This window comes from Octopus sinensis, linkage group LG20, assembly GCF_006345805.1.
Source record: "Octopus sinensis linkage group LG20, ASM634580v1, whole genome shotgun sequence".
NCBI lineage: Eukaryota > Metazoa > Mollusca > Cephalopoda > Octopoda > Octopodidae > Octopus > Octopus sinensis.
In genome coordinates, this window is record NC_043016.1 from 12,460,799 (window position 1) to 12,474,333 (window position 13,535).

The window sequence follows — 13,535 nt, forward strand, 5'->3', positions numbered from 1 at the left end:
TATGAGAAATTAAGCTTAAATTAATTACAATTATATCCACTTTTTTTGTTTCGTTTTTATAACATACCTCCAACTCATTAACCCTGTTGTATTTTCTGTCATTATCTTCCTTCAGTAATTGAAACTTTTCTCTTTCTTCTTTGCTCCTTAATTCATGCACTGTCAACAAAAGCAGAAAGAGAGAAAGAGAGAGAGAGGTGATGTGAAATAACAGAAATAACAGCCAAGTCAAATCATACCTTACTGCTTTAACCTTTTAACGTTCAGATTATTCTGTCAAATCTAATGCTTATTTATTCACATTGTTTTGAATTAATCATACATTGTCTTGTAGCTTTGATATTTTTGATGAAGTAATTGTTAATTTTTAGAATGATATTGTAGGGTAGGTGTTACATGTTGGATCTGGCCAGTTTGAAAATTAAAAAGAGAGAATATTCCAACCGGATATGCCAGTTTAAATGCTGAAGGGTTAAAAAAAGTTATGATCTCATTGGATAATATGATTCTTATAAACTGTGTCTGATAAAAAAAAATTGTTGTTGGTGGTGGTGGTGGTGGTGGTGGTGGTGGAAGCAGTATTATTTCAAAGTAGCATTCTGCATATCTTACTTAACATGAAGAAAGCCACAAAGCTAATGTGTTTGTCTCAAGAAAGCCTCTTGTATAGATATATCATGCTAAAAAGCATTGAAGTGTTTTGGTAGCAGACACAAAGCATCCAGCACTGGCAGCAGAACTGCTAAATCTAGATTTCTGTATATTTCTGCATGCTTAGACAAATCTAGCCTCTACTGATATAGAAAAACAGTGATCAAACAAAACAGTGGTGTTGTGATTAGCTGGCAGGCTGGGTAAAAATTCATTATTAGCGACGGAAGTAATATTGGTTCAGAACAGCATTCTGTTTATCTTACTTAATGTGGATATGCTGTAGAAAGTTACAAAACTGTGGTACTCATCTCTAGAGAGACTCTCAGTATGGCCATGTCTAGAATGCCTTTTATTATAGCTTTCTTCTTTTAGGAATGACAACAATATAGGCACAGGAGTGGCTGTGTGGTAAGTAGCTTGCTTACCAACCACATGGCTCCGGGTTCAGTCCCACTGCGTGGCACCTTGGGCAAGTGTCTTCTGCTATAGCCTTGAGCCGACCAAAGCCTTGTGAGTGGATTTGGTAGACGGAAACTGAAAGAAGCCTGTCGTATATATGTATATATATATATATATATATATATATATATGCGTGTGTGTGTCTGTGTTTGTCCCCCCAACATCGCTTGAAATATATGCTATAACTATTAATTAAATTTGTGTCTAAAAAAGATATTAATACTGTACTATTAATTAAAGATACATGTAATAATTCAGTTTTGGTTTTCAGTTTTAGTGACTCCATTTACATTGCATTGACAATGAAGGAAACATGAAGATAACACACTCTCATTTTGAACTACTTTATAAATCTTGGTAGTTGAAATGGGGGAAGGGAAACGGTCAACTGTATTAACCCTTTGCCCAAACTGTGTCTCACATGTAACACACAGTGTATCCTTCTCTGGGTATTCATGCATCATATATGATACACATTCCCAAATTTTTTTCAATTGTAACAAGTATATGTAGACTGTAGCAAGAAATGCAGATGGCAGTTTTATATAAAGGCAACGATAAATATCAGAAAGCAAATGAGTTGTGTTTGTGTTCAAATGAAATACAATTTTTATTAGTTTCAAAATAATGCTCAACAAATGTAAATTACAAGAGAAATTAAGGTGTGTGTGAAGCATGGCAGGAATACCATTTGTAAGACATGAATAATTTCAGTTGCACTTACTACAATTTACAGGTTTTTCCAAATTGGAGCTGATATCAATTCCATGATACAATACAAAGACAAATGTCATTATGCAGATACAAATCTTGCTGGAGAAGCCAATTTCAATAAACCGAGTAAAAAGATATAATAAACCTCATAGGTAGTTAAAGGAAACGAATGTTAAGTGAAGAACTGGGCACAAGAATTCAGAGTTGCTAAAGAGAACTTAGACCAGTAGACATAATGACTGGGAAAGCAAAACTGTAACTTCCCATGTTGTAGCTGAGGCTGGCAGAATGAGTATCTGGAAAGTATGGTGTTAACAGTTCAACACCTTCACAGCAACTAACTCAACTTTTAGTTTTTACACATGCCTCAGACTTGGGTGGAAGTTGTTGTTTGGATTTTCACAACACTAACCTTAACTGTTCAGCATCTGTCTCAAAACTCAACTAACTTGTGCTTCGGTAAAAAAAAATAAATTTATCATGTCTTACTACACAACTAGCAGAATAACTTGGGACTTATGAAAAGAAAGCTTTATATTACTCAGAATGTATGAAATAAGGGCTAACAAAAAAAAAAAACTGAAAACAACCATGGCTGTTTAGGACAAATTTACAAAAGTGTTTTGGACAGGCAAAGGGTTAAATGTTTTACTCCATTAACCCTTTCGTTACCAACCTTGCTTTCATAAGTTTTGAATTAAAATCTTCCACCAAACCTTAGTCACAATTTATGTTCCTAACACTAGCTTAATGATAACAAAGTTATTTTACTAAATTCTTTGTTATATTTAAAATTAATTGAGAGAAACACAGAGCAGCCCAAAATAAATACAGTAACGAAAGGGTTAATGTTATCAATGTGAGGTAGTGAATAGCTGAAACATCAGGTTGTCAGAAATTAAGCAAGAGATCAGCAGTTCAAGTCTTGTCACTGTCACAACATTGTGCATCCAACCAAAACAAGTAAAAAAACAAGCAGCTCAGTCTGCTGTATCCTAAGTAGGTGGCACCAAACAGTCAATCACTTAAAACAATAATAATGACCAACCACAGAAAAAGGTTATTTCCAATCAAAAGACCACCTGCTTATCTCTCAGCCACAAATAGTTTTAGTATTAATCATCTGAAATCTTGTGATGGAAAAGATTAACAGAGCTTAATAGTTATTGTTAATCCAACCAACCTATGATCAAAGACATTCCAGACATTTTAAAAATATTAAGCAGTATGTATCTATAATTACATTATCCAGTGTGTCCTATTTTTAAGACAATAAGGGAAATTAATTGCCATTCTTAGCAGGTCAAGATTTCTCCTTGGCTCAAGAGGTTTCCTTTTTGGTTCAAGAAGCTCCTTCCTTGGCTTGAGTGCCCTCATTTAAGGCTTTCAAGAGACTCCTTCTGTGGCCTGAGTGCCCTCATTTCTTTGCTCAATAGGTTTCCTATCACTACTGTAACATATTATAACTTCCTCACAAGTGGCTTGGAGAAGGACATTTGTGTAACAAGCTAACCTGCTCCAACCAGGTCACACGAAGACAAAGTCATGATTCTACAATACAGCTCCCATGACTTTCGGAAACATTTTTTCACGCTCAGAGTTGCTGAAGCATGGAACAAACTGCCTGCGTCAGTTGTTGACTGCCATGACACTGCATCCTTTAAGGCCTTCATGCTTTCCGAAATCTGCCGAAACTACACCTGATTATACATACACTTTAGATGAGTTGTAGTGCACCTGAGCACTGTACACAATGTTTTATTATATTATTATAATACAAAACATTATGAAAGGATTAAGAAACAAACAAATAGAATTAGGACAGAAAACTTCTTCTTTTAATAAATCAGCTAAAGGAGGAAGGACAGAACTGAGAACATTTGCAGAGATTTTCAGAGCTGATGCATCCAGTGCTCAGTTTGAACATCAACAGGGGGTCAATGTATATAGGTTGCAGTTGGGGAACTCCACGGGGTTGCAGTTTTGGGAGGGAAATGTTGGACAAAAACATTTAATGTGGGATCTTGCAGGAGATGAAAAGAGTAGGGGAAAATATGTCAGCTGGACAGGGGTTGGAGGGTGAGTGCAGGTGGCTAGGTCAGTGGTATGTTGCATTAGAATGCAAAATAGGCAGAAAGAAAAAAACAGTACGTCGGTGGGTGAAGACTGTTAGTGAACAGATACCTTTAATCTGAGCCTCTCTAGAATCCATATTTTGAGACCTCTCCAAGAATTTGTTTTGTAAGTCAATCTTCATTCTGCAAGACAACATGGAAATGAATAAATGAATGAATAAATAAACTGAAGTAAATAGAAATAAACTGGAATAAAATAAATAGAAATAAACGGAACAAAGAAAATGTAGACAGCAGATTGGGGAGGAGAGAAAGTTGAGGGTGGGTAATTTCATGAGGGTGTCAGAAGAGGGGAACAGATGGCTGACCCTTTAGCATTCACAGTATTCTACCACAATTAAATCTTATTTATTCACGTTGTTTTGAATTAATCATACTTTGTCTCATAGCTATGAGATTTTGATGATGTAACTTAATACACCAGCTTGTTGTTTATACACCTGTCTTTGTCTTTTGCTTTTCTGTAAATTTCAACTATATATATATATGATCACGTGACCGACCAGACCATCAGATGTTGCTACACATCGCTGGTCACAATGCGTTCGCATCGTTTTAGCCTTCGAATGACACCACCCCGCCGGCTAAGTGAGCAGGCCAACAGAAGAAAGAGTGAGAGAAAGTTGTGGCGAAAGAGTACAGCAGGGATCACCACCCCCTGCCGGAGCCTAGTGGAGCTTTTAAGTGTTTTCGCTCAATAAACACACACAACGCCCGGTCTGGGAATCGAAACCGTGATCCTACGACTGGGCCATTGCGCCTCCATATATATATATATAGAGAGAGAGAGAGAGAGGGAAGTTTGATGATCAGGAAAAATGGAAGAGTCTTTGACATTTCGAGCCTACACTCTTTTATAGAAATGAATGAGGAGAGAAAACAGATGGAGAGATAGGGAAAAAAAGGATGGAAAGAGAAAAAAAATTGTGAGAGGATATATATATATATACACACACACAGACACACAAACACACATGCACATATATTTATATGTATGTATGTGCATGTGTGTGGGGTGGCTTGTTTCACAAACACACACATATGCACATTGGGCGAATACAATTTCCATCTAAGAAATTTCCTTTACTCTGGATACATTTTTATTTTATTCCATGTGAATGCACATTTATTTAACATTTCACAATTATTATCAAATAATATATAACTAAAAGTTAAGTTGTCTTACTTGAAAACTTCATTCTCAATTCTTTGTTGGTAATCAGCTTCGATGCGATTAGCTTCATTCAGTTTTTGCTTCAATATTTCTTCTTGACACTTCAGTCTTTCCTGATCCAAGGTTTTTTCCCTATTTTAATGATAAAAACAAAAACATATATATATATATAAAAATATAAATTATATTAGAGATAAAACCACTATTAGGCAAATCAAACAGTGAAAAACATAAACCAAAACATAAAAATATATATAATTAATATAATATACAAAATATATAAAATATAAAATTTAAATTTTTAAACTTTTTATTTTTTAATATTAATATTTATTTATTTATTATTATTATTTTTTTTTATAACTATCAAAAAGGTATTAAAAAGTTCAATATAATATAATAAGTATATATATATATACATATATAAAGTAAATATATGAAGTATCATTACTGTTAAAAACAGTAATAATGCTTCATATATTTACTTTTTTATTGTTTATGATAGTTTTCTCTTTAAACGGAGTGGGACGTTTAAAGTTAAAAACGCATACAAGTTGACAAAATAAATATTTTAGAAATAGATGTTAAATACTGTCTCCAACTAAGGATTGCAAAGCATGTTTTCTCATGCACAGCATGAAATCAATTGACATAGGGGTATGTAAACTACCTTCAAATACTTTTTAAACTAGTCATTGCATTGTTCGTATGTGTATTTATCATAGTATTGGTGGCTTTTTGAAGCTTTCGCTTTCATCTTTGGCAAACAGTATGCTTACCCTTCTTTTATTCATATATATATATATATATACATCATCATCATTTAATATCCATTTTCCATGCTGGCATAGGCTGGATGGTTGACAGGAGCTGGCAAGGCTGAAAGTAACAACAAGCTGCACTGTCTGTTTTGGATTGGTTCCTATGGCTGGATGCCCTTCCTAACGCCAACCACTCCACTGAGTGTACTTGGTACTTTTTATGTGACACCAGCACTGACAGGGTCACCAAGTATCTTGCAAGACAAAAGCCACTCAACTGGGAGTGGGGAGTAGTACTGGGTGTGTGTATATGTGTGTGTGTGTGGGGGGGGGTTGTGTCAGTTGAGAGATTAAAGGTATAGATGAGACATATATAAGCATCTTGTTGTAGAGTAGATAGATAAATACCCCAGTTGGAAGTGAGTTAGAGAGTAAGACTATATATATATATATATATATATATAATTATGTGAAATAGAAAGATGGATATATATATATATATATATATTTATATATGCATGCACATTATGACAATTTTATAAACTTTCAAGAGAATGTGAAATAATTCTTGTTTGAAATAGATCTTAAAGAACACACATAATGCTATGAACAATAGTTGAATAACCATTTTGAATAAAAAAAAAAATAAAAAAGGTCTTCAACTTTTTCTATCCAAAATGATTTTCAAACCATGCTATTATTTGCAGATTTATGTGTTTGCTTTGAGATCCACTATTCCCAAAAAGAATTACATATATATATATATATATATATATATATATATATATGTATATATTGTACAACATATACAGGTGCAGTCAAGGCTCTGTGTGTAAGAAGCTTGCTTTCCAACCACATGGTTCTAGGTTCAGTCCCACTGCATGGTACCTTGGACAGTCTTCGGATATAGCCTTGGGCCAACTGAAGCCTTGTGAATAGATCTGAAACTGAAAGAAGCCTATTGTATTATATGTGTGTGTTTGTGCCTGTGTTTGTTCCCCACCACTGCTTGACAACAGGTGTTGGTATGTTTGTGTCCCCATAACTTAACAGTTGGACAAAAGAGACTGATAGAATAAGAACTAGGCTTAAAAGAAAAGTACTGGGGTTGACTTATTTGACTGTGAAGGCTCAGTGGTTAGAGCGCCGAGCTTACGATCAGTTTCTACAGCTGGAATCCTTTCCTAATGCTTATCACTTTACAGACCGTAGTGGGTGCTTTATATTTATATATGATGGATTTCTTTTATTTTCTGTTTAGAAAATCCACTCACAAAGGCTTTGGTTGGCCCGGGGCTATAGTAGAAGATACTTGCACAAGGTGCCATGAAGTGGGACTGAACCTAGAACCATGTGGTTGGGAAGCTAACTTCTTACTACGTAAACACATCTGTGACTGTTGTTAAAAATACATTGTTTGAAATCTGTCTTTCATGCAAATCAAAGGCAGGACACATTCATGAAACCCAAGATATAAAGTGTCAATCACCCATTCGACTTTATTCCATATAAATGATTCTGATTTGTTTACCTCTTTACCATTTCCATCATCTTCGTAAGTTCAGATTCCTTCTGGCGTAATTTATTGACTTCTTCCAGTAAAGCCTGCCTTTGCTGATAAGTGTCTTTCTGGTGTACCTGGAATTGATTTTAAAAACTTTATTGGTATTGATATGTATGTGTGGATTCAGACACACACACATGTAAAAAGTACTGAGTCCACTCTGCTGGGTGGTTGGTGTTAAGAAGAGCATCCAACCATAAAATCCCTGCCAAAACAGACACAGTAGCCTTGGGTAGATTTTCTACATTGCTGGCTCCTGTCAACCATTCTACCCATGAATGCTTGGAAGATGGATCTTAAACTACGATGATGATATCTCTCTCTCTCTCTCTATATATATATATATATATATATCCTCATTATTATCATTTGACATCCGCTTTCCATGCTGGCATGGGTTGGACGATTTGATTGAGGACTGGTGAACCACATGGCTGCACCAGGCTCCAATCTTGATCTGGCAGAGTTTCTACAGCTGGATGCCCTTCCTAATGCCAACCACTTTACAGAGTGTAGTGGGTGCTTTTACGTGTCACTGGCACGAGGGCCAATCAGGTGGTACTGGCAACGGCCACGCTCAAATGGTGCTTTTTATGTGCCATCTGCACAGGAGCCAGTCCAGTGGCACTGGCAACGACATCGCTCAAATGTTTTTTCACATGCCACCAGCACAAGTGCCAGTAAGGTGATGCAGGTAACAATCAAACTCGAATGGTGCATTTTATGTATCATCGGCATGGAGGCCAGTTAGCTGCTTTGGCAACGATCACACTCGGATGGTACTCTTAGCGCTCCACTAGCATGGATGCCAGTCATCGAATTTGATTTTGTTTTAGAGCTAGCTTGCCCCGTGCCATCAAAAATAACAATTGATTGTTGTATTTTATAAATATCTTTGGTAAATCAAATTAATACACTTGTCAATGTTATCTCGTGGTTGTCTTTCATCGATCATCATTTGTTACTAGTTCACACATACAAACATTCGCATACATTCCCTTGTACACGTGCACACGCACACACACCTCACTTTTACATACACACACATATACTCATACAGAGTTGAAAAGCTGTTTGATTTTTTCTTTTTTCACCCCTTCTTTTCTTATTCATTTCATTCATATGTTGTGACGGAGGAAAACACAAGAGTATTATTATAGTAGATGATATTGTAAGCTAAGTGTGAGAGGCTATATCTGGTCAGTTTGAAGATAAAATAGATTATTTTGGCCAGATACGGCTAGTTTAAATGCTAAATGGCTAACATTAGGTATTTTACTCTTTAAACACACTCCTTTTTAGGGGTCTATTATAAAACGATGCAGTTTGATCAAATATTGTTCTATGAAAGGTTCTTAATAATTGATATCATTAGTATCAATTATGTTTTCAAGAGTGCTAGAGATTTTTTTAATGATGAAAATAATTTAACATTCCTGTTTATATACAGGCATGACTGTAAGGAGTTTGTTTCCCAACCATAAGGCTTTCGGTTCAATCCGACTTGGGGGACACTTTGGGCAAGTGTCTTTTACTATAGCATTGAGTTGACCAAAGCCATGAGTGGATTTGATAGATGGAAACTAAAAACCACTTGTCACCAACACGGATGCTGCCTGACTGGCTTCCATGCCGGTGGCACGTAAAAAGCACCAACCAATCATGGCCGTTTGCCAGCCTCCTCTGGCCTCTGTGGCGGTGGCACATAAAAAGCACCCACTACACTCACGGAGTTGTTGGCATTAGGAAGGGCATCCAGCTGTAGAAACACTGCCTGATCAGACTGGAGCATGGTGCAGCCTCCTGGCTTCCCAGACCCTGGTTGAACCGTCCAACCCATGCTAGCATGGAAAACGGACGTTAAATGATGATGAAGTATATACATATAAATGCATGTGTGTGTGTGTGTTACTGTCTCCATGGCTCAACATCACACAATTGTACATAAGTGCTACCATTGTGCAAGTGTGTTCTGCATTTCCAATCTATGAAGGAAATATCTGCTCATGAGGAAATACTACCTTGCTTAGAAACAGGTGAGGTTGGCAGCTAGAGGGGCATCCAACCATGGAAAATTCATCTCAACAAAATTCTTTCCAACACATGTAAGCATGGAAAAATAGATGTTAAAACGATGATGATGATGATGATGATAGGAATAATATTTTACTGTTCTTTTGCATGTTTCAGTCATTTGACGGCGGCCATGCTGGAGCACTGCCTTAAAACTGTTTGACTCATAGAAATCGATCCCAAGACTTATTCTTTGTAAACCTAGTACTTATTCTATCAGTTCCTTTTTCTGAACTGCTATGTCACGGAGACATAAACACACCAACATTGGTTGTCAAGCGATGGCAGGGAAACAAACACAAAGACACACACATACATATATATATATATATATATCATCATCATCATCATCATCATTTAACGTCCGCTTTCCATGCTAGCATGGGTTGGACGGTTCAACTGGGGTCTGGGGAGCCCGAAAGCTGCACCAGTCCAGTCAGATCTGGCAGTGTTTCTACAGCTGGATGCCCTTCCTAACGCCATATATATATATATATATATATATATATATTAGAAGAAATGAGGTAATCAGAAGATCGGATGGTTTATATTTACAGATATTTATTTATATATTACATTTTTTACATATATATATCATATCATTCAGATCATTAGCGCTTTCTCCATTCTAGTGGGGTTTTCAATCAAAATGATTTGAAAACCCCACTAGAGTGGGAGAAAGCGCTAATGATCTGAATGATATGATATATATATGTAAAAAATGTAATATATAAATAAATATCTGTAAATATAAACCATCCGATCTTCTGATTACCTCATTTCTTCTAATATATAATACCTGTACATCATCTCCAAACCTTCCAGTATATATATATATATATATATATACATACATATTCAACTATGTTTAAGTTTATATTACAACAAGGACTATGGGATCCAACCCTCCCCTCTATCCCCAGAAAAAAACTTCCCTGGACAAAACCTCTATGACTATTTTCTGTAACTTTATTGCCATTACTTTTTTCCCTGTGACTTTTTTACCTGGATTCTATTATTTAAGCTTATGTCGATTCCTCTGTGGTGTTATTTTGCATTTAAAATAAAATAAACATATATACAAATTATAAAAATAAAAAATAAATATATACAGTGCAGTACTGTTTCTACTTTGCAGTGGTGGGGGGACATAACAACTGCAATAGTCGAGGGATTACTGTACATACATTTTAATGTATCTTGCTTCAGTTATATGCCTCTGTCGCAATGTTAATAAGAGTTTAAGATAGGAAGGACAGTTAAGTACTTTGATGAAGGGTTCTGTCGAAATTTTTAGACTTCCCCTCTTTCTCAAAGCAAATAATTATTTCTTCCTTGGGAAAATTTTATACGTACTATACAGGGCTGGCCCTAGGGTTGCTGGTGCTAGGGCAGGCTGAAATTCAGCATGTACAAGCTGACGGTCATGGAAATTTCCCTGACTCTGCCACATGCATCTTGGTGCCCCATAGCACACGGCACCCTGGGCGACTACCGAAGTTGGCAGTACCTTGAGCCAGCCCTGATATTGTGTTCAAAAGCAGACTATAACTGGTTATTTTGTATTCTACAACTTCACAAAAGATATTGGTTTCAAATTTTGGCACAAGTGGGGTAAGTTGATTGTAGTGATCCCAGTGCTTAACTGGGGTCACTATAATGGATGAATGGCTAGGTCAACCTTGGTAGAATTAGAACTGAGAACATCAAGACAACTTCACAAAAAATATTAGTTAATTTATCATTTACAAAGAAAATAAGTCACCGTGACCTATTAAATTTCTGACAGAAAATAAGTAAACAAGAATATTTTTTGTGGATAAAATTTAAAATTTTTTAAGACATATATTAAAAAAAAATAGAAAAACCCCAAAAAGAAATAGAATTTTTTTTCAGGTTCATGTTTTCTATCAAGACACTATTTATTCAAGTAAAGAGAATGGCTTTCTAGAAATGGCTTGTATGTTTGGTTTGTTTGTAACATATTTCTACTTTTTGTCCTTTATCTAATGGAAATATCTTAAATTTACTATTTCTTTGCAAATGTTAAATTTGATTAGAATTTTATAATGTAAATGTTTTAATACTGGCATAGAATCAACTGCTACTAAAGACCTTCAACATTTTCTTGAAGAGGAATCGGCCAACATGGTTACAGCCAGTCACATGATAACTTATAAATCAAGTGACCATGTTATTCAGATTGACTACATTCTCAACAGAAAGTGAGATACATGTTGCTCATAAATGCAACGACCTTCCTTGGTGAAGAATGTACCTCTCAGCATAGGTTAGTCATTATCGACTTCTGACTTCAAGCTAGGAGGATTCCAAGAAGCAGGCCAGTTTGGAAAAGAAGGATCTGAATGCTTATGGATCCTTTGAATAGTTAATGACTTAGAGATGCCTTAACTGAGGCATTTAATAAGGAGGAAGGGCTATAGACTTGTGACATAGAGGGTAACTAAGAGTTCCTATGGGACAACTTCCTGAGTACCACAGACCAAATCTGTGGCTGATGAAAAATCCCAATCAGACCTAGGGTGATGTGGTGGTCGAACAGTGTAGTAGACAGGGCCATTAGAGTAAAGAAACAGGCCTGGGAGGATTGGAAGAATGGTGGTAGCAGAGAACTATGTCGGGTAGCTAAGGGAGAAGCAGAAAGGAGAAAGTTTGCCAATATCCTGCAGCACGAAGGCCAGAGACTTGAGGTGTTTTGGATGATAAGACAGTGTGTCAGAGAGAATCGTGGTGCTGTAGGAGAGAAGTGTGTTCACATGGATGATTGTTCATATGCAGTTAGAAATTCTGCAAAGGAGAGAGCCTGCCTAATGTGGACCCACTGTCAATTCACATAGGCAGTCTATGTGAATTGTCAATTCACATAGGCAGTCTATGTGAATTGACAGTGGCTTAGTAGATAAAGCAATTCAGGATAAGACAGGGAAAGCCTCTGGCCCATCAGGTACCACTGCTGAGATGCTTAAAATATCTGGTGGAGTAGGATATAGTCTAGTCACTCATATAGTTAATCAAGTTGTCTATGAGGGAATCACCCAGCAACTGGTGTAGCAGCAAGCAGCATTATAGTTAACTGTTATAAAGGTAAAGGTGATGCCTTAGACAGAAATTACAGAGGCATCAAATTGCTGGACCAGGTCATGAAAGTTACGGAGAGTGTTATAACTCAATTAATTAGAAAGTTAACCTGGATGAGATGCAACTTGCTTTTGAGCCAGGAAGAAGCATGACTGATGCTATCTTCCTGGTGAGGTAACTGCAGGAAAAGTATTTAAACAAAATAATTTTCCTCTGTATTTAGCTTTTGTTGACATGGAGAAAGCCTTTGACAGGTCCCTTGCTCCCTTATCTGGTGCTCAATGCAGAAGCTAGGGATAGATAAATAGTGAGTGAGAGCTGTACAAGCCAAGGAGTTCACCAGGGATCCGTTCTCATAGTTCTTCAGGTCATAACAGAGGAATTTAAGACTCGCTTGACAACCAATGCTGGTGTGTTCATGTCCCTGTAACCTAGCAGTTCGGTAAAAGAGACTGATAGAATAATTACTAGGCTTACAAAGAATAAGTCCTGGGGTTGATTTCTTCCACTATAACCCTTTAAGGTGGTGCTCCAGCATGGCCACAGTCAAATGACTGAAACAAGTAAAAGAATACTGATACTGATATATCATATATACTATTATCATTGTTATAGGATTGGACTAAATGCCTTGTGGTATTTGTTTGGTTCTTTGCTTTCTGAGTTCAAATCTCACCATTGTCTACTTGAATGATAGGTTTCATCTGGCACCCAGTTTAACACAACCACCACCTGGTACTCAAATCTTTTAGTATTTAACCCAACTAAAAATGGGTCCAAATATTCTACCAGTGTTATGATCATACAGATCAAATCTAGCTTCTCACACCTACCCTACAATGTCATTCAAAAGATAAACAATCACATCATTGAAATTTCTAAGTTATGAGATAATGCATGAT

The 13,535-nt window shown here is 36.4% G+C and overlaps 1 protein-coding gene across 1 annotated transcript in view; it reads right to left on the reverse strand.

Moving 5' to 3' along the window:
- LOC115222680 (oral-facial-digital syndrome 1 protein) overlaps nt 1-13,535 on the reverse strand; it is a 49,635-nt gene that overhangs the window by 12,462 nt on the left and 23,638 nt on the right. The window contains exons 9-12 of the mRNA XM_036511514.1: nt 7,429-7,535; nt 5,149-5,268; nt 4,012-4,085; nt 68-159 (exon numbers count right to left, since the gene is read on the reverse strand). Of these exons, the coding sequence (XP_036367407.1) occupies nt 68-159; nt 4,012-4,085; nt 5,149-5,268; nt 7,429-7,535 (393 nt within the window). The remainder of the gene's footprint in view (nt 1-67; nt 160-4,011; nt 4,086-5,148; nt 5,269-7,428; nt 7,536-13,535) is intronic.